General features: G+C 38.1%; 1 protein-coding gene across 1 annotated transcript in view; it reads right to left on the bottom strand.

Moving 5' to 3' along the window:
* LOC122535222 (discoidin domain-containing receptor 2-like) overlaps positions 1-23,496 on the bottom strand; it is a gene marked incomplete at its 3' end in the record, with an annotated part of 98,775 nt that overhangs the window by 54,462 nt on the left and 20,817 nt on the right. The window contains exon 3 of the mRNA XM_043666577.1: positions 6,160-6,391. Within this exon, the coding sequence (XP_043522512.1) occupies positions 6,160-6,391 (232 nt within the window). The remainder of the gene's footprint in view (positions 1-6,159; positions 6,392-23,496) is intronic.

Genomic DNA, 23,496 nt, shown 5'->3' with positions numbered 1-23,496 from the left:
CTTTCGTGGCAAGAAAAAAAAAAAAAGAACTGAAGAAATTCGGCTCTCGTCGACGAGAGTGAAAGAGTTTGGGTTAGGTAACTAACGTCGCGTCGTAACTAAGAGTAACTAAGCAATCCGTTCGTTCCGCTTTGCAGAAATGAGAGCGTGGTTTTCCCCTTTTTGTGCGAAATGATCAGTTACGATGTAAATACTCGACGAGGAATTGTCGACATAATTGTTTTAATACTTTGAGGAGTTTTGTTTCTACTACGTGCATTATAATCACTTACACCTTGTTAGAGATTCAAACTGACTTTTCATTATGTTACAATTACTTGTATTAATTAATTCTTTGATTTTTTTTTTTGAAATTAAGGGTTGAAATAAAATATTCGTAAAAATATTAAATATCCATCGGCCTTAACAATTTTCGTTTTCCATTTTTACTTTAAACGTCGAACTATGAAAGATCTTACATTGACGTCTGAATACTAGCAATTTGTCAAATCGAGAAAGTACCGAGCCCCTGGGTACGATAACACGCGTCCTAAATTTAACAAAAATGACTCTTTGGAAACTCGGCCCGCCGAGCTGTCTTCTTGCCCCATCGAAAATGGTTTAAGTGGAGTTTCCTTCTGCAAACTGACTGCAGGGAAGATTATTTAAAAAAAAAAAGAAAAGGAAGAAAGAAAGAAGAAGAAGAGCGAAATTCAAAAACCATCAGACTGTCGGTGAAAAAGTAAATAAATCACGGTGCACGTTTGCGAGAAACTTGCCAACCGATCTGTTTCTTACTTGCCGGGGATCCACTCCGAGGAGAGTAATTAGGGTTCGATTACCCAGAGTGTTACTCGATTGTCAGATGGTTCAACCGGTTGTAATCGTTCAATTTTACAAGCGAGGAGGATGAACGAGGCATCGACGAGAGATCCTCTTCGAGACCGATAATTGGAACAACGTAGTCGCGAGTCAGTGAATAATCATGAGGCCGACAGTGGAATCTTTGCATGAAATCGTAAAGACTGGACACGCGATGGAAGGCGTCGCGTCCTGCATTAGCGCCACGAGTCCATCAATATTAACGAGGCAGTAACTGATACAGCAAATGGTCGATAATGATAAAGATGACCGATTTACTAAAAAAGGAGCAAAGAAAGCGAGAAAGGAAAGCTTCGTCTCCTCACCGGGAAGTTCGACGAGAAAATCTACACTTCTGGGCCATGAGGCCAGTAATTTTATTCCTTGTTCTTCTACGATGATCAATTCTGTGGCGCCTGGTAGCCTATTTGCATTTAATGGCGGTATCGGCGAGTAATTCAACGTCCCAAATCGAGTGTTTCTTTGAGCCTCGTCGCTCTGCCGATAGCTTCGATAAATCGCAGTTTCGCCGTGTCCTCGCCGTGCGCTCTTCCTTTTCGCTTCGTTTCTTATCTCCCTTGGAAATATCCGATCGGGATTATCGGGGAACGGTGAGTTTTGTTGGGGAGCTATAATCGTTGGAAAAGCAGCGAGTTTCACCGATGGAGGCTATAAATCACACGAGGCGGAGCTCAAGCAAGTTCAGGCCGTTGTACGTGCAACGTTCAGCGCTAATTTCTATCGGTTCGCTAGGGCGGAGGAACGATCCATGGTTCAGGCGTGCCTCGAGAGCAGTCTGGCGATTGTTATCGGCGTCGAAATTAGACTTTACACGAAATCACGAAGTAGAGCACGCGACGTGGAACCACGATAGCTCGCGCAGCGGACCGCAACAGTCTCTTGGCTTGTTCGGTCCATCAATATTAATAAGATACCAACCGGACAGCAGAGATACAGGGAGGGAGAGATCGTTGCCAATTTGCCTGGCTGGTTGTTGTTTCTTTTTTTCTTTTCTTTATCACGCATTTCTCGTTGGACGTACAAGTTGCTCGTGGAAGTATTCGAACACTTGTGGCGAATTTTTTTTACGAAGTCGAGAGTCATCCGATATCAATTTGAAAATGCACAGGCACAGCAATTACGAGGTATTTTACGAAATTAGTATATATAGTATAACAAAGTTGATTTCTGAATATTAAGATTTATAATGGAGCGTTTAAATGCATATGCGATGTCTAAAAAAGTACATGTGTTTTGTAATTTCTATATAAATATAATTTTTAGATTATATTTCAAATTTGATCAATACAATGATATTGAGTCAATGAAATTTCGAAATGTCTTGTACAATACATATTCTCAATTCTTACAAGTGTTCAAATACAGACAAAAATTTTATACAGACAAAATATAGAATGTACTATTACCAGTCTGAAAATGTATGCAGAAGTTAAAAGATATTAGTTAGATGGACTGTTAAAGATTTATTGATATAATGGATTGTGAATTTCTACAAGTAAAGTATATTAAATATTTTATATCTCTCTTTTATCTCTATATTAAAATATATTAAAATATAACTATATTATATTATAATAAAATATAAATATATTAAAATATATTGAAATATAACTATATTATATTATAATAAAATATAAATATATTAAAATATATTAAAATATAAATACATAAAAATATTTATCTTTTATCTCTAAATTAAATATCAGTTTTACATGTCGTACATATTCCATGTATTGTATATATTGTCTATATACGTAATAAAATTTCAAAATCTTAATACAATGCGTTCGAATACTTTCGTAAGCGACTGTATGTTATTGGTGGTATCGCAAAAACGAAGCCATTGTCCTGTTCGTGCATTAATAGCCGTCATACGAAATCGCGCCCCAGGAGGTTTAAAGTGTCGTAATAGCCACGCTGACGAAGTGCATGAACATTGAACAAGCCAAAGAACGATAAGTTCGGTAAAAACGTATCGTGTCACCCTTGGCGTGGCTTACGAGTCATGGCTTATTGCTGGTTTGTACGTTGCTATCTTAAACCGGTACTTGTCGAAAAAGCCCCGGTATATTGTTCGTCGTGCTACTCGTATCCCCATGTTCCAAATGCTCTCAATTCTTAGACAAGTTGTTTAGTTGCACGGTTAATTTATCTCGAAATTTGTTACGACATTGATAGGTTTTCTCGAGACTTTATCGTTCTATTACCAGGGTATTGAGATTTTTCGAGGGTTCTGCTCGTGTTTGCGTAGAATTTTCCTTGCTTTATATTCTAATATTCAATGAGATATTGGAATACAAAATATTAAATAATTCTAATAAATTTATATTCTAATCGAAAGAGGGTGTTTTAATAAAGTGTTTTGTCTTTAACCGAAGTAATTTTTTGACGAACGAGTGAAGGATTGCTGAATTGTAAAGTTAGAATTATAAAGTTTGCAGATTTATAAAGTTTATGATATTTAAAATTAGATATGTCTCGACCCATTGTACTTTTGAAACATGTACCGTATTTCCTTTTTTGATAATGACTGCTATTGTTTCAGTTGATTTATGCTCTTCCATCAAAAGAATACAAAATTATAAAGACAAATTGACTTTGGCCTTAATTCTTGCAATCATGATATAATATATTTTTAGTGGAAATGATATCACATCTTGAAAGAATGAACAGGAATATTATATTCAAAAAATTGGTCGGGTTAATTCATTCTCCTCGGTTAACAGCTTAATGAAACTAAAAAAGTATTTCAGATTTTAATTTTTAATTTCAATTTTAATTTTAACTTGATTTTTAATTCTTAAATAATATTCAATGTTTGTGAAGGGAGATACGAAAGTCATTGCATGACCAGAGACTGCAACGATATTTCTCCAAAAATATTGACGAATGAACTCAATGGACCAACTTATGAATTAGGCGATGTCGTTGAAAACTCAAATAATAGTTTCGATGTTAAAAAATTACATGAAACGAGCATGAAAGAACCGAAGCGCTTCTTTTTAAAATCACACACACACACACACACACACACACACACACACACAGAGGTCGTGTTTTACACGTGCCTTCCAATACTACTGAAAACAAACATCGACGACTTACAAAAAAAATACAAATAAAAATACAAAAAATATATATGAGTAAGAGAAAAAAAAATCACTATCCATCTGAATATTTAATAAAAAAAAAAAAAAAACCTCCAAAAATGCGTCGTTATAAATCAACAAAATTACCAACTGTTGCAGTCGATTTTGTTCGCTCGAATTAAACGCCGGAAGTTTCGCTCCGAGAATTCAACGGGAGAAAAATCAGAAGATCCGCAGCCTTTCGCGAAGTTCCGTATAATTCAGAAGCGAAACTCGGCGGCACAAAGACCGCAAGGCTCCGGCTTCGGGACTAGCTTCGACAAAGTGGCGCATCGTCGGTACGAAATTAGCTTACGGATTCGCGATAAGCTGCTTACGTTTCGAGCGGGATAATCCTTCCTGCCTGGCCTTCGATTCTTGATCATAGGCCGCCGGCGCTCGCCTACGCCGATTGCGAGTTTCAGCGCTTCAAGAGCGCAACCGGGAATAACAACAATCACGCCGCCTCGATCACCCGCGGAATTATTATTATTTCAGGCCAATGACCAGCCCACTGCCAATTTCGGTTTCGGCTATTCCGAGCGCAGCTGCTGCCGATCGGCCAGCGAGCAGATGCGAGAATCGTTCATAAATCACGATATCGCGAGCTGTTTTTATCAATCCCGCGGCTGCGCGTGCAAAGTACGCTCGTTCGCGACCCTCATTGACCGGCGAAATGCCACATTGATCCCGAAATTGATGCCCGACGAAAAGAAGAAATTCGGAGCCTCGAGGCTAGATTGAGACTTGTTAACGATAGGGGAGGGGAACAAATTTTTAACCTCTTGCGCTGGAATGACGTGCCACGCACTTTAAAAATTTTTCGCCTCAAAATTGCAATATTTCCTCGGTTTTAAGTATATTTAAATGTAACTAAATACACAGGCGAAACAAATAATAAATTTATTGCTTCTCAATCATTTTTATCTAGTGATATCGAAGAGTTCGAAAAGAAAGCGACAAATTATTTTATACGGTTTGGTCACTCGTTACGGTCCGCAATCAGTTGCCCAGCGCAAGTGGTTAACACTCTTTTCATAATTTTTTCATAAATTTTCGCAATGTTGTGTCAGAATGAATTCAACATGCGCTGATATATTATCGATTTGATAATTTCAAGGCATTCGATGTGAAGATGATGTAAAGAAATATAAGGACCAAGAACGCCAGAATGTTAGTATTGCTCAACTTTCAAAAGTATTGATTACAGGAAGATAAAATTTGTTGCTATCAATAATCCGCCAATTAATGAAGAAAGTTCAACAGGGATATTACTTAAAATTTAATAGTTTCCAATGGAATTCAGAAATTATTTAACGCAAAAGATTCAAGCACTGGAAGTTAAATGTACAAAGAGTGTTTTTTGTACTTGCTAAGTCCTTTTATAACAAACGATATAGTTTAATACAACGGATATTCATTTCATTCTGATAAATATAATTGAGTAGAAACGAATCACGAATTGGAAATGAATCAGATGTGAAGATTATGCATGAAGATTATGTTAAGAGCCTAGACAGTCTACATATTCATATCACTTTACAATTGGATATGAAATTTCTAGTCTTTGAGAAATTAATATTGGCATGCAATTCCAAAGAATTAAAGAAGAGACAATTAACGAATATTGTAAAATTAATATCTTTAATTTTTAATAACATTGTTTATATAATATGGAACACCATTCGAACCAATCACCGATTAAATGAAATGTTGGTTGAATTTGTCTTGTTTGAATCCGAAAATCACTAGTAGATTCTTGTATGAATTTCTGTTATGTTATACCAACTATTCATTATAAATCATATCTGTTCCATAATAGTTTATATAAATATTATTTTCAATATTATTTTTCGTTCATTTCGAGTATAAAAAAAAAATAGTAAAATATCCTACTCTTTTTCTTCTTCGTAGTCGTAAGTAATTTTATCTTTAAAAGCAGGATCTCCCTACAATATTCTGACACTTCAATTTGTTCATAATCGCAGAACATTTCGCACCGCGAACTCGATCCACATTGCGTATACATTTAGACAGTTCTCGAATTTAAACGGCGGAATCTACGCCGATCTACGGTAAATCTGAGAAAGTCTGAGATCGGTATATGGAAACTAGACGACTCGATGTCGGTAAATTAGTTAATGGAGTTCCGAAAGATAAGGGCACTCACCTCTTTCCCTTTGATATCTCTGTATCGAACCCACTTGCCCAGACGTGGTCGCCAATACTCGAGGAGATACGCCTCTGCATACTCAACGCCGAGACCGTTCCCAAAGCGACCTTGCGTAGCGGTAGCCGTGATTAAGTGAACCGTATGAAGGTCGATCTCCAGCCATTCTCGGGCTTCCTGGGTGATCTGATTCTTGGGACACCAAGCGCCACCCAGATTCTCCACTTTTAATCTGAAAACAAACGTTCGGTGTTAGTCGAGTCGTGTTTCAGAGCTTAAGGGATAGTTCTTCGTAACGTTAGAATTATTAAACGTGGAGCCAAAATGGCGTCCATAGGCCATGAGACGCGAGCGCATCGTACTCGAAGGATGAATTTATTATTTTTACAAATTACAAATTTCAACGACTTGCTTTCGATTCACTGATTTTAAAAATACTATTGTGATTGTACTGTAAATTGCAAACTGCGGATTTTTATGCACTTGGGTGAAATTTAGAAATTCGATAACAAGCATGTGGTATATAAAAATATATAAAATGTCGAAAATAACGTGCTTGTTGTAACATTAAAATACCGCAGAAACAAATTTTCTTTTTTTCGTTCTTTTTTTTTCCATAAAAGTGTGAAACTGCATAAAAATCCACAATCTAATTTCAATATGTACTTACACTGAAGTGAAAATAAGAAGTATGAGAAATGCCAAAGAAAGAACGAGATTTCATACACTTCAACACTTCTGAATCCAAGAACGAAATATCTCGGTAGTAACGTCGTTGGTGACACGCTTTGAACGAGGTATTTTGCAATGCAACGTTCGTATGATTTTCTGAACGAGGAGACGGTTTCTGCTACCACTTCGAACGAAATGCCATGCCTTGGCTTTTATGCATTAGAAAAGTAAAATTATTCCTTTATAAACGTCAAACGTTTCACTTATTTACTTCTAGTCCATTTTACATTCACAAACTTTCGTCCGATAATTCATCGCGACTTCAGCTTTTTCTGGAAGCCTGAATTTGACGCTACACGTATCATAGCACGTTGGACACTGCGGTCGTTCACTACTGTTTCTTCTTCCACGATCGTCGCGATCTTTCAGTAAATTCATTATCACTTTACGACCTCTGTCAACTATTTCGGCTACTTTTGTCACGGAACAATGTTCTTCGTTTAATTTCACTATCGCGTGTATTTCAACTGGATTTAACTGTTTCTTTATCGTCTATTTTTCACGAACTTAATCGACCGTATTTTACACGAATGTCACGCTGTCGATAGCTTCCGTACGACTGAGGAGTGTAAATATTCGAACTTGTTCGCCTCGAGGCCATTATTACTGAGAAATTTCGAGTCTCGTGTCTCCTGTAATAACATGTTATAGAATAATCCACGCTCAAGGATACTGTCGTGATGCAATATAAACCTCGCGGCTGAGAACGAATATTTACATTTTCGTTTCTACATTTCTAAGAAATTGCGTTTCTCGGAAATGACACTCAACATGCTACACATACATCCATTCATCGATACTGATATTAATAATATATATTATCTATGTTTTACGAAACATGATATGTATAACGAAAATATAGAGTGTGCTGAATATATATAATTAATTATAATATTATATATATAATATTATAATTAATTAATTATTATATATTAATATTATTATAATTAATTAATTAATTAATTAATTATTATATATTAATATTATTATTATAATTAATTAATTAATTATAATAATTATATATTAATATTATTATATATACTTAATATAATATTAATATATATACTTAATTATAATATTATATATATATTATGTTATAATATATAATATCTTATAATATATTATATTATATTATATATATAATCATATCATGTTAATATAAAATTTTATTATGATATCACAAGATATTTAAATTACTTATATATTTTGCAGAGTTTCAAAAATATTTAAGCAGTCAGAATAGCCAAGATTACTATATAATAATTTGTTACTAAATATATGTTTTCAAGGGGTGTATCACAATTTTCCACGTGCACATATTTTTAAATCCATCTCGAATTTGACTGGTGTGATTACGATATTTGAATCTCACCGTTAATTAAATCTCAAAACTCTCAAATTTTATCAATATAATTATCACAGTCGTTTCTCGTCACAGTGTCAATGAAATTTCAAAATATTTCTTACAACACATATAAATACACTAAAACACGTATGTACATATTTTCGCGAGCTGTTCATCCACAGACGCGAATATTAAAATATTACTTATGGACGAACGACTTGTTTTCTCCAATAAAAAATAATTTCTTGCAAACTACCTAGTTTTGTTACACCTAGCCACTAGGTAGTTACAAAATTCACAAACGGAACAATTCTTAAATCCATCTCTCTTGCACTCTTCCAGTTGCCTCCTAATTGAAACTGGATCGACGAAAAGCTCGATGCTCGCGAATTAACGCGAAAGTGTGTAAAGTGAAAGGCGAAAAGTCAAGGGAATCGTAATCGTTACTCGAAGCACGTTGCCCAAAGAAGTTGCCGAGCGTCGAGATAATCAGATACAACATTCTTGCGAAGATTCCGCCAATTCCAGAGGTCTTCCAGCATCCACCCTCCTCTCGAACGTTCCGCGCGACGATCTGGCTATTTTTCAGCCTCGTCCTTCAATACCCGGGGCGAACGTAACGAATTAATTAAACGTGAAGATATCCGGGCGACCATCCCGTCTTCTTTTCCCATCTGGCCCAGGTTAGCTACCGGGATTTTTTCCAACTAAATTCCGATATCGTAACGAATACGGGTGGCTCGTTCATCGGCAACTTTTAATACTTTCATTATTCCAATAATAAATTTGAGCACCCTCCCTCCGCCGGCAACTTCTTAGACCGTCGGCTTACTCTTGCACGACCTTGCACGTTAAATACACTCTCCTTCAGGAAGGAGGGGACGAAGGAAAGAGAGAGAGAGAGAGAGAGAGAGAGAGAGAGAGAGAGAGGGAAAAGTAAGAAAAAGGAAGAAAAAACACGAGTTAAAGTGCTTAATGGGACCAAGCACGAGCGGATATCCCGAGAGAAGTATAAGTGATACTTGGAAACTTTCAAAATCACCTTTGCCACGTGAACCTTCAACGCGCTTTCCAACCACGGCAAAGACGTTTCGCATTTTCCTCGCGAAGCAACGAGCAACAAATGAAAACTATCTCCTATTTCGCGTATGCGCGAGTAGCAATCAATTATTTGTAGTGATCTTTTAATTAACTATATTTCATGGGTGCCTGTGTTCGCACGCGTTTGAATATAGTCGAATGAACGAACGAAGCTTTCGTGTTTCTCCTTTCGATGACCGTTGTTACATTAATATTAATTAAATATTACGTGTCATTAATGTTGATGTAAATATTACAAATGAACGACGTATTCAGAATGTGAATTCAATTGCTTTAATTTCATGTTGTTGTAATATTATTCGTTAAATAGTATATTTTATTACATTTATAATTTAGTACAAATATTATATTATATTACATTTATAATTTAGTATAAATATTATATTATATTACATTTATAATTTAGTACAAATATTATATTATATTACATTATAACATCAATATATATATATATATATATATATATATATATATATAATATTATATTAATAAAGAGAATTCAATTAATATTAATTTAAGCCATTCAAGTTTGTTAATTTAATATAAATTTGTAGTTTTACATTGTATAAATTTTATTCAGACAGAAAGAGAATTCTTCGTTTCTCTTTATCTGTCCTCACAGGAACTTATACGTAAAGTGAGAATGTTTCCTTTTTAAAACGCTTCACAGTTCATGCTTTGAAAGCAGAAGCTATTAAAAAGTTGTATAACTTTTTCAGTACTTGTATAAATCCTTTTATTATCCATTTCACGTGTCATACGTGCACATGTATTTTAGTATGTGATCTCCAGTAACAAAAGGTTTCTCTCTCTCTCTCTCTCTCTTTTTCTCTCCTTCATGGAAAAGTTCCAGTTTCTCACGAAAATTACAACGTTTCGAGAAACTTGAAAATTCTGCCCGGCCCGGCATCCGGCACGAAGCAATTTCAATCGTCATTAAAAAAACAAACGGCGACGCGCAACGCTGAGAGGCTCATTTGAAATTAAAAACGAGTAGAATAATCATAACACCGTGAAATCTTCGTACCCTCGCGAAACTTCGCCGCCTTTGGGACCGGCTGCCCCAACTTCCATCGTTCCGGCCAAGGGTTTCTACGTATTTCCCCTCTCCACGCTCATTACGAATAATTAATAGCAAGGACAAAACAAAGAGGAGAGGTAAAAAATAAAATTTTTTATCGCTGGGCGAAAGAATCGTCTCGGTACGCTCGCCGTATATCTTTTGGCGTAAAACGTGGAACATTTTGCACGTGTTTCACGTTCTCCTTTTGCGATACATATTTTCTCACGATGGAAATTTCGTTTCTGGTTTCCAGTCGACTGTTTGTTTTCCTTAACGATATACTTTTAAATGAATTACATTAATTACACGTAATATCTTGTTATTTCTTGTTTAATATTATTAAATAAGTTTCTGCGACTTTTTAAGTGTTCCAGATAACTCCAAACATTTCATCTTTAAAGTCATTTCCCGTAAAACTTGTAATCAACTGTAAACGTTTACGCACAAAATTTAAACTAGACCGCTTATTGTGATATTTGGTAGGTAAAACAAATTTCCATTTAAATTCCACTTCTTTAATTATAGTTGCAAAAATATAAAATCGCTACAAATATCTACTCGCGACATTGAAATACGCCAGGATCAAAGATAAGTCCTCTGATAACGAGAAAAACGAGTGCTAAGTCGACAACTTTTTGTTCCAAAATTGTAAAATATTCTCTCAGTTTTAAGTATATTTAAGTGAAACAAAATAGGCAGAAACAAATAATCAATTTATTACCTGTCAATCATTTCTATCCGGTGATGTCATACCGACGAGCTCAAAAAGAAAAGCGACGAATTATTGTACACGGTTTCGGCCACTCGTTATGGTTCGCAATTCAGTTGCCAGCGCAAGTTAACCAACTGTCGCGATTTTTCACGATCTAGACACCTAGATTCCACACGTCGTCTTGTGCGCTCCCTTGTCCGCTCATCAAAAGCGTGGCCGCGATAATAACAAAAAAAAAAAAAAAAAAGTTACAGCTCGCGAAATTGAAAGATGAAGGGTGAAACCGTAGAGCCATGGCATTACGTGTCAAGAGACGAGAAGCAAGCAGAGCAACTGGAGATGTTGCACGAGTAGTGAAATTCCACGAGCATTCCATATCCTCGGACAGGACTCTCCGATGCGTACGCGCGCACAGGTGCGATCCCGATCGAGAAACTGCAAGCTGGCCATTTAATATGTCCAGGTCGGAGGGGGAGAGGAGATCGGTTCGGTTTTAATCTTTCGGGGGGAAGGTCGAAAGCAAGGCGCGCGGAGAGGCTTGCCGTCGACTCGGCATGAATAAAAGATGAGGCGCGAAGCACCTTCCCTAATTGCGTGGACCGTTTAAATGCTCGGCTAAGAGGGAAGCTTCTGCCGGCCGTAACGTCGCGCTATACCTGTATACAGCCGTGTTGGTATATCCTTTTGGTAGGTGCGAGCTGAATGGCGCGGAAAGAGACGAGAAGCCGACACCCGCGTGGATAAGAGACGCCCGACGTCTTCGAGGTTTCTCTCTCTCTCTCTCTCTCTCTCTCTCTCTTTCTCTCCCCCTCCCAGGAAGAGTTTGTTTTAGCGTCGTGCATTATTCTTCATTACCAGAATATTTAGAGGCCTGTCTTAACAACGTGTACTCGGCGATATTCGCGCTATCCTTAATTGCCGCCTGGGAAATCGCCGACGCGACAATGGCGACGCTCCCCTCCCGGTTTGCGATACGGATAATTCGGTTTCTTTCGTAAGCGGAAAAGCAGGGGGAAGGACGCGAGCTTTGCAATCTTTGCGGAATTTTGAGGATGTAATTAGAATTTGGACAGAGCCCCTTCCTCCTCGTTTAATTTTGTTGGCTTTAATTAACAGTCTGTTTGCCCGTCGATGCAAATTCCAGCAGGGGAGGGGGCGGTTTTATTTTCACGTTTTCGTTCCTGTTTGTACGGGGAAAGGTGCTAAAAACGGAGGTTCCGAATCGTTTGGAATTCAGATCGCGTAACGATCGAGTAAACTTCGAGCGAACCTGAATTATTACGACTTTATTCGATATTATCCAAGTTCGATTTTCAATTATTCCATTAGCCATAGAATATTCTATGATAATTATACGCTATTTACATAGCGTAAAACATTCTTCAAGTTTTACATTATACAAAAAACTAATTCATCGACACGACTCGAAGTGAAATACTCCTTACCGTCCGCGAAATCCGATCGAACGACCTGACGAAATCGCCGAGACGAACATAAACGGGTGTCGGAATTTCGTTGCCAACGCCAGCAACTCGAAGCCTTCCCTCGTCCGACCACTCACGACCGCAGAAATAACGACGCGACGCTTCCACACGCGTATCTATCGCGAGGATTGAATCGGACCCGGAGTTTATCTAAACTCGTTTCACCTGACTGCCTCGTTCAGCTCCGCGTGCCACGTAGTATTTACTCGATGCAACTTGCAACGAAATCCCACGTAAACGGGCATGCACCTGGCTCGGATTCTTTTTCTCTCCGCGATGCGATACCAGTGCCTCGTAGCGAGGTGGCGCTAATAATCGTGCTTACCGGTCATCAAACCGAGAACGATAACGCGGCGGCGCTCTCTCGGCCGTTATAAACCAACCGTCTGGAGCCTGGTTTCGCGAGATTTACGGCTCTCGCGGCGCAACCGCCTCTTTACCCTTAACAACCGGCTCGGACCGGCCGGTTTCTCCGTTCTTGGTACAACGAACAGGCAAGAAGACCAGGCCGGTGAGAACGCAAATACAACCTGCAATTCCCCGTGATGGAATAATAGACAAAATGGATCGCGTGGGCGTTCGGTTTTACGGCGCTGGTCGGAACATTAGCTGGATGGAGCAAGGGAATGTGAGTTAAAGTGTCGTCCCGTAAGTGTCGGCGGACGCGCAATCAGCCGCGACCAGTAAGAACGTTTAATTGATATCGTACGGCGTTAACGACTAATTGATATGGACCAGTCGTCCAGATAGGCGTCGTGTATTCGCTGACGGGGCGCAAACCAAGATAGCGGGCTGCGGTTCGCGTATAACTTACGATAACGCAACGTTAACGCGTGTAATTTACAGTGTCTCCGGGACGTGTACGTATGCAAATGTAGACGTCGGGGGTATTGAGTGGAGCGGGAATTTACGATATTACGCCTTACGGCTCGTGTTTCGCCTCACAATCAGCGAATCCCAAGCGAGACTCTCGGTACTGTTGTTCTGCTTTTCTCGAATCTCAACGATTCGAGATAGTTTATTGGTTGGTGGTTTGCGTTAGCCACGCTATTCCTTGCTATCGACGTTACTTGCGAGTGAATTTAAGTGCGCGTGGGAACGTCGGTGATTGCAAAATCCGATTCACTTGATAAGTAGTAACGTTCGACCGTGCTTGGTGAATTTCTATCGGGAGACTCTTACTTTCTAAGACACCTTGCGCTTTCTCTGAACTATGAACCAAACGGTCGAATGAATTTTGTATTGTTCGTATTGTAGGTTCACAGATATTTTCAGTATGATTTTAATTCTCCGGTTTGGAGGTTGGCCCTTTCTGTATAAATAATTATCGACAAAACGAATATTACAAATATTGTATAAATGTTCTTACGAGAATACAGAATTTTTAGTATTTTATTAGTATTTTATTCGTACATCTTCCAATTGTTTTCTCAATCTTCAAGTTCGGAAGTTCGTCCTGAATCTTCAATACAAATAATTATTTATGAAACAAATATACTATAAATGTTTTTCTATGAATTACTATCTACAGTTGGGAATTATTTTCATCAAGAGTTGGCAAGTATTTGTAAGAATTTGTAATCAATAAAATCGCGTAACAGTCATGTAATCGGTTATTAAAGTTGAAAATCACACACCACAGTAACGTTACTGATTACATATTAATGCTGAAAATCAATATACTTAGATCCGAAATGTTGAATACATTTTCATTAATTGTAAATTCAGAACACAAGACGTTTGTAACTAAATCATAGATCTATTTGATCCAGGCTCCGTTCATCTATCATAAATCCCATTATATCATATTTGTTGTAAAGAAAATGACACAATTCGAGGAAATATATTTTTCAGACGAAGTGAAAGTCTGATATCAAATCGAATCGGGCATTATTTTGTTAATTGAAACAAAAGTTACGCAATTTAATATCTTTAAAATGCCTTGTCAATATACATTTGTTCGCGAAGATAGTTAAGTTAAGAGAAAATTCATAATATATAAATTCATATTGTATGATAAGAGAAAGTGTCACAAGAAGAGCAACGCAATTCCTTTCTACCTATTAAATTACGAGGATCAACGAGTAAGATTTTAATCAATCAACGACTGTCTCTGCAATATTCTTATAGTGAAAATTGTATCTCTCGAGCTGTGCCATTTTCTTCTTTCTCAATCAATATCACATCTTCTCTCGAAATATTATGCTCAACCTCTTGCGCCTCGTGCACGTTGAGAATCTTTTGTCCAAAAAACTGCAATGTTTCCTCAGTTCTAAGTATATTTAAGTATAACCCAGGTAAAATAATAAATTATAGACAAATGATAAATTTATTGCTTCTCAATCATTTCTATCCAACGATGTCATACCGACGAGTTCGAAAGAAATAGAAAACGACGAATTTCTGTGCACGGTTTGGTCACTTTGGTAAGGTCCGCAGTCAGTTGCCAGGGCAAGTGGTTCAAAACAGTAACCTCTTCACAAGATAATAACATTTCTTCGCTATTGGCTGGCATCGTGCAAAAATGAAAATGCAAACATTTGCCTCCCTTTCCATCATTCCCCTTCTCGAGCGGAACTTTCGTCCACGTTTCGTCCACGTTCGCAGCCTACACGTGCCATTTGAAGCAAGTTTTTGCGTGGCCGGTTTGGAGGGAAGCATCGAGCACCGTGTGTGGTCCAGTGTCGGTCGAAAAAGGACGATCGGTCGCGCATGTCTCTCCCCAACGAGGGAGAGACACGTTTGTTTCAAACGTTCGAAAATCCTGTTCCTCTTCTCTCTGATGGGCCGACTGCGTTAAATCGAGCACGACCGAGAAGAGACACCGTGGTGGACTTAAATTTTCCATCGTGTTAACCCGTTTCGCGGATGATTCCGAATTCGCCGAAATTAGCTGTGACACGCTCTCTCGTAGCGACCAGCTACATGGTTTGCATTATGCAAACCGTTGGCCAAAGAAATTGACGTGCCGGGCAGACTTGTCTGGTCCGAGTTGCGCAGATGCAAAGAAGAAAAGAAAAACAGTGATAGAAATAGAAGAGAGAGAGAGTTTAATACTTTTTAAGAACTCTGGTTTTATGCGAGTCAAATTTTAATCAACATTTGATTAAATAAACAACCAATTCTTGCTGGTCGAGTCCACCTTATTTAAATATTAAACAGCGGAAACTCACGTTGTGATGAACGAAAATTAGCGTAAAAGAGAACTTTTATTATACGTTGGTTGTTTAAAAAACAGAAAAAAGAATGTATCAACTCGACGCACAACGGACGTTGATGAAGGTTGAAAACTACCTTTCATTTTGCAAAGTTAATTGTGAATTATTGCTCTCTCCATGCAAGTCAGACACGCCGTAAAACTAACCGTAACTTTTGACATTCTCTGATGGATTTCTACAAGTGATGAGATTTTCACTGACGTACCACAGCCCCTGTTGTCGGAGTTGTCGTAAATAGTAAAACTAAATAAAAGAAAGCTACAATAAAGAAAAAAAAAAAAAAGAAAAGAAAACAGGCCATAACTTCAGGATAGGTCCTCAGTCGGTGGAAAGCTCGCGTTGAACCGTAAATTCACCGCGTCGACGCAACCTTTTTTTCCATTTTATTCTCGTAGTCGAATCGCTTCGCGAAATTCGCTGGGTCCCCCCCCCCCCCCCCCCCCAGTTGAAACTATTCGCAATCGTTGTTTCTTAGTTACAGAACTTCCAGTCTTTTTCAATTCGACGTCGCTACCGGAAGTCCGAGGATAGACAGTGCGATTTGCAGAGAATTCGCAAGTTTAGAATAGGGGTGGATTTATGGTCCTAGAGAATTTGTAGTTAAATCTAGTGACTAACCGATAAGATTAAGGACAGTCACGTTCCCATCCTTTGTCCTTCTCTGGAGAATCGTACTCTCTCGAGTTTCACCGTGCAATTGTAGTAAATATACTGAAAGATATTAATAAAATTTTTTGCTGTGAGAGAGCAGTCGTACGATATTTTCGTCGACATATTTTTCGATTAGTTCAGATATTCTGACATTTCCGAATTAAAACTCGCAAACGATTGGATACTGCAATCGGAGATAGTTAGTCGATTAGGTTGGAGGTGCAGTGTGGCCACTTTCCTGCAATTATCATGTGTCTCCTGTTCTCGCTGATGCTTTGCTGACCACTGTGTGACATCAGCAATGTCGAGTAACCTACTCTAGCAAGATGCTCTTATTTCAACCATATACTGCCAGAATCGGGTATAACGGATTTATAAATGTTGAATCGCTTTCGAACGTTATTATAAATCGACACTGCAGTTTTTTTTTTTTTTTTTTTTTACTCGATAAGATTAAATTAAATAATGTGGTTTTCTTCCATTCTTTTCTTTCAATCGATCACTATTTATTTTTTAACGATCAACCGAAATAAATCGGTAGAAAAACAATCGGTGACATAACCGCGTCACCGTGCAAAAAGATAACAATTTGAAATAATAAATTACTTCTATTAATTTATCATTTTTGTTTGAAATCATTAGTAGAAAGAATTTGCAGGGCAAGATCGGGGATTATTTGAGAAATTATTTACCAAATAATTTAATGAAAAACCACTCACTCAGACAGACTAACGTGAAACCGTTTCAAAATGACATCTCCGAGTCGAATAAGACAAATTCTCAATAAAATCTCTCAAAAATGAAATCGTCGTATCATTAAATGACAATTATTCTTCAAATATCTTACTGAAATATTGCCCATATATGTAATTGCAAATCGTTAATAAAACTCGTCGGTTCTTGCTCAAAGCTCAATTATACGGTACATTTAATTACACGTGTAACGTGACTATGAAAAATATAGGAACAAATTAACCAATTGCAAAATTGGAATGAAACGATATCGACAGCAGGGTGGTGGATTTGCGCTCTGAAAGATCGTAAGGTAGCATCGTGGATTACGGCTACAGCAATAAACGTATTCGCGATACACTCCGTACAATCTCCTTAAAGGTTCGTCGCGTTTTTCTTTCGCGAAATCAAGAAGACATTGCCGGCGCTTCGCCCAACTATCGCCCTACGCCGGCCATTTCTCGTTGTTTTATCTCGCCGGCCCCATCCACGAGCGTTCCTATTCTCTCTGCGGATCCTATCGCTCCGAGGAATATCAGAAGCCCGCTTATTGGACCCGTTGAAATTTGTTCCCGTCCCGTACGATCCGATACAGCAACCGTGCAAATTGAATTCCGGTTTTCGATTCGGTATCAGCGGAGAACGCGCGTTACGCGAATAACGACAGGCCTGATTTTTCTCGTTCGCGAATTATCGTGCCACGACCTAGTTCAACTTCACTCCAGTTACATCGAAAAAAAAAAAAAAAAAAAGAAAAAAAAATATCCATAATCGTTACAATCAAAATGAAAAAGGTCACAGATCATGATGTTTTTAATCTGTTGATGATTATAAGTGGCCGGGGGATATTTTTATTTTTTTTGTCGATGGCCATTGTCGACGAGGGAAACATTTATTTCGGTATACCGATAACGGTTATTCATCACGGGGTTGCTTATAATTAGACCGCGGATTTTCGTGCGTTTATGGGAAATTCGCGAGTACAAAATTGCACGAAATCTACGTAATATGAAAAAATATTTTATAATATTTATCGTGTGAAATAATTTTTTTTTTCAGCAGGGTTCTACTTTTCTAATTATAATAACATTCCTGATAATACTCGCATAGAAATCGGCGATCTACTCGTAATATTTATCAAGGATTTTGCTCTATATTTGAAAGTGTAAAGTGTATAAATATTCTACGTTCTCAAAAATATAAATCTGCATGAAAATTCGTACTACACTAGTAACAATAATCATCATCGAGGGTAATTTACTGCGGTTATCCTTTCTCGTCAATTCTCACGTGATTCGCATCATCGCAAAAGCACGGCTTTTAGGGTGTTTTGGTACGGATGCAGAGAATTGTTTTAGTCGAATGTAAAATGATACTTTACACTGTTGCGAACGACCGAAATAGGGTTTCCCTCGCCGATGATTATTATGAGCAACCGAAATAAATCCTTATCGGTAACTGTTTGCGAGCAACTGAAATAGAATCTCCCCTCCTCGATAATGATTGTCGGCGAACGAAGAAAATTTCTCCATAAACATTGTAAAAAGAAAAGAAAAGAAAAGAAAAATCGAAATTTCCTCAAACACGTGATTGTTTAAAAAAACAACACATCGCGTTAAATATCTTTTTCGATAGCTGTCATTTTTGATCCTCTCGCGAAGAATTAAACGTATTTTCTCTTTCTCGTCGGGTCTTCCCCCGAAGAATCGTTGGTTCGCGATTTTATTAAACGCCGGGAAATTTTATGAAACTTTCGTGGAAGCTCGCGCAACGAACAATGGATCCGAATGACCCTTCCCTTAGCGCGGGGAGGATCGAAAATGGGATTCAGCCCCTGGCGTCGTCGTACGCGAGCGTGTAATCGACTGGCGAGTGTAAAGCCGAGTGTGTATATCCCTTACAGCCTTATCTGTGCCTTCGAAATTACAGCGTATCAAGTAATGACTCTGAAAGCCATTATTCGCGCGAAAAGTCAAGGGCCTGGACTATAGCGTGTTTCTTTCTCGTACGCTGCGCTCTCTCTCTCTCTCTCTCTCTCGCTCACGCGTTTCTCCGCCCGTTCTATCTCGACGGCTTTAATTTTTGCGCGAGCCTGCGCCGCGGCAGAAGATTCCCCGGGTCCTTTAAACGCGGCATCGCGGAAAATTGTTTTCGCTCTCGGTACGCGAGCAAATGGGAATCGCGTAACGAGAAGTTATTTCCACGATCGGAGCGTATGTACGTTCAGCGAAAATATTCCTGCCTCTAAGAGCCGCGTGCGCCGAGTATATCTCGATTCTATATAATTCTATACAATTACTATACCGCGTCCGAGTACTCACGATTCAGTAGATCGTACGACCGGCAGGGAACACCTCGACGTTTCAGTTAAAATTCTTAAAAATATTTGTTCGACGGCAACGATGCGTTTTTTTCGTACGAATCGTTTGTGATAATACTTTGTAATAAAATCGAAAAGCGATAGCTTTTTATTTCGAGAGCAGTTGGGTGCTCGTTGACTTCGAATACGACCTGTTTCAGGAATCGTCGATTTTCTTCGCTTGACTTCCGAGTTAAATTTCCTCCAGTGGAAAATCTTATCCAATATAGGAAATTTTATGTCATGCTCACTTACAGTGGCTCGTTCAAACACTTACCATATGTATATTATGGCGTGTTATATCAAACATCTCGAAATTTCATTAACAGTATAACGATAAATGTCATTACTGATAAAATTTGGAATTAATTTACATTCCTGAAAACACGTATTTAATCAAAAAAGTAATGATCTTAATAGTGTGATAAATTGAATACTGAGATTTGATGATCGTGATGCGATGGATTTTTAACTGTTTGCAATCTCTGCAAAATATATAGTTATATGAAATTATGTTATTTTATACAACACATATATTCGTAAGAAGTTTCTGCGATTCGATTATACAGAAATATTGCAATACGATCACTGTGATATGATAATTAAACTATTCTGTCGTGCAAAGCATCATGTTCATTAACTAGGACAGATTTCCAAAAATTAAAGTTAAAAATACCTTCCAAATTAACAATTTTTTGACCGGTATGGATTAATACTTTTTTATACAGAATATCGATTATATATAATTCCATTTAAGAAAATGTATATCACTTTTACGTTCATCTAGGGAAAAACTATTTATTGTAAACTCCACGAAACCATTTACTTTTCCTCTGAACTATATTTTTGTAACATAGGTACTTTACGAATATTTCATATAACGTAACTATAGGAAACACGCTACATCGGCTATTCCTTGTTTTGTATATTTTATTTTATACGTTTCATATCCATACGTATGTTTATTACGCATTATTATCGTAGTTGCTTCTTCGTTCGTTTACCATTATTATACATTTGCATCGAAATGGGTCTTTCCCGTGCGTTTAAATATAAATTAAGTTGAAATCAAATTAACTGAATTACAATCACCGACACGTAGACGTACAATAACGTACAGAATTGAATCAATTAAATTAAAACTAAATCACTCGTAGATAATAATAGCGTAGCCGCGTGTACCTCGAAGCAATCCGTCGCGCAGTTGCGAGTTGCCTTTTGACTTCTCAATTCGCTGCAATTTCGCTTTGACAGGACCACCATTTTGTACACTCGCGCACGCTCTCTAACCCGCATCTTAATTGCGCCTATTCTGAGGGAAATAACGTTGAAACCTTGGGAGGGAGCGGTGGAAAACGCGCGAAAGAAGCCGGCAAGCCAGGGTGATTCTTAAGGGGTAGGTAAAAGCACGAGAGTCGAGTACCGGGGCCGCTTTCTTACGAACCGCCGCGCACTCGAAAATTGTTGTGTGTATATAACGCGTATGGAAAACGATCGTCTCACGCTCCGGGGAACCGTGGAGCGTTTCCAGATTTGTCTGTAACATCGTTTCCACTGCTTCGCCTCTCAACATCCACGTTCGAGGGAGAAACTTTGTGCTTTTTTTTTTTTCTCTTTGGTCGAAAATGTATCGTGTACTTCGAATGCAAAATATTTCGAGACGCCGATACGAGACCTCTTTTCTAAATGGTGCCAACCTTCTTGAAAATAAGGGTGGCTTTTCGCGGGAATGAGTTTCCACCTCTGTGGAGAATAAGCGATCTTTAATACCAGAATTACCAAAAGTTAGATCAAAGAGATAAAGTGCAAGGAGGAAAGTTTATGATCCGAGAAGGAACGTATATTTACGAGAAGTCATTTAAAATAAACGTGTCGTGGATGTGTAAAATTTCTACGAAAATCTACGAACTGATCATTTTCATCACTGACAGAGTTATATCATTATAATTTCAATAATTAAAACAGATAGATTAGTTTTGACAAAAGTACCCGTATTTCTTAAGCAATTACAAAAGAAAAAAAAAAAAAAGAAAATCTATTCTAATGACGGATGAATATATATAGAACTAATAAATATATATACACACACACAATAGAACTTTGGTCATCCGGATCTTGTTTGTACGAACCGATTAATACCGAGTCTCAGATATATTCGTAATTGATCAACTTTTGTCATCCTTATTTCTTATTATCGGAACAAACAAGACGTGAACAAAGCTAGCGAGCCTTTATTATACAAACTTATCCGTTTCCCGAGCGGCTTTGTCTTCCAACATGTTCGGATAAAGTTTCTATTATAAAGAGTTCTAGAGTTTCTATTATATTAGGATCTAAAAATGTTCAATGAGCGAGAAAAGCAGCAGAAAGGAAGAAAGCGACTCTCCATTTTAAAGAGGAGACAAATCTCACGACAATGACTATCACTGACAAACTAAACTAAAGTCAGTAACAAACAATTTTTAAATTAATTTCACAGTTGACGGGTCGCAGTCTTGGCTCTCGAACTAATTGCAAGTAACGATACTCGCGAGATTTAATTCGCAAGAAAAGAAACGACCTTAGTTCTCAGTTTTCGAGATCTAAAATACCTACGCCCATTCAAAAATTTCGCAATCCTATTAACACCTACAAATCTGTTTTTCTTCCTCTCCGCCTTTAAACCATTTTGTCCGCGTGAAAAGCGTCTTCCGGGGATTCGTTCATTGATCATCCGTCGCCTCTTCGCCCCCGGGAACCCTGCGCTCGAAATGAAATTACCGCAGCGACGTTACCATTTCACCGGGGCCTTAATAAATGAACGTTGGAATATCATTTAATTAAATTGCCACCATACGAACGTGATTTGACATGCGTACGAACTATCCTCCATCCACGCCGGGGATCAACTGTGGAAATCGGCAATTTTTTTCAAGTCAAATCCCGACACAGTCGCGACTGATGCCATTGTGGAGACACCAATTTGTCGACGCTTTGACACTGCTCCGACATGGATCGTTCAAATAGGTATCCAGAATCGGATATTTATTTTTCATCGTATCGCTCGTCTCTCTCTCTCTCTCTCTCTCTCTCTCTCTCTCTCTCTCTCTCTCTCTCTTTCAATTATCCGACGTCCTTAATTTTCACGAGATCTGCCCCGGTTTCCCGGCTGCGGGTTTCCAAAAGCCGCAGACAGACCCAGTTATCTTTACACATCAATTATGGAGAGGACTGACACGACCTACCAGGGATAATCTGACCTTAATCGAAATCAATGGAAACGTTTCGAAACGACGTCTGTCATTTTCGTCCATCCTCCTGGCTCCGGGCAAGTCTATATGGGGCTGCACTACATCTCTGGTTTTATCTTTGCGCGGAGGAAAGTTCGGAGGGCCTGAATATTTGATCGATCGTGGCGTTCAGACAGCTTGGGAATTCTACCTTCTCGAGCCGCGTAATTGTATTCCTTTCCACGCGAGCTGCGTTCTACCGGGGATTTATCGTAACCTCGGCGAAAGAAAAATAGAAAGGTATCTTTCGCCACGGCGATTTATCATTCTTAGAGCGCCGGTTGAATTGGACCTGGTTCGTTGAATTTATCCGTTTGTGTGCTCATGCAATCTTTAAGTTGCTGGGGTATATATATTTTTCTCTATCGTCAAGAAGCTTCTTAAACTCCATGGTGAAATGATAGGGCTATTACTAATCCATTAAAGTCCAAGCAATAATTTATCGCGACGTTACAAATTGTTTTTTATTGTTTCTTTTTTTAAATTTCGCGAATGTAGAATGTACGTGGAAAATATAGTGAGAAAATCGTTATAGAATATATTGGAAAATACATTTGGAAAAAGATTAAAGAGTATTATATTTTTTATTATTAAGTTATTATAGAATATAGGTAGAAAACAACGATAACAAGATATTAAGCGAATCATGGAATTGCCTTTTACAAATCCTA

This window comes from Frieseomelitta varia, unplaced genomic scaffold, assembly GCF_011392965.1.
Source record: "Frieseomelitta varia isolate USP_RPSP 00005682 unplaced genomic scaffold, Fvar_1.2 scaffold_682, whole genome shotgun sequence".
In the NCBI taxonomy this organism is placed as follows: domain Eukaryota; kingdom Metazoa; phylum Arthropoda; class Insecta; order Hymenoptera; family Apidae; genus Frieseomelitta; species Frieseomelitta varia.
The sequence above is the reverse complement of the archived record's forward strand: the minus strand, read 5'-3'. Positions and strand labels throughout refer to the sequence as shown.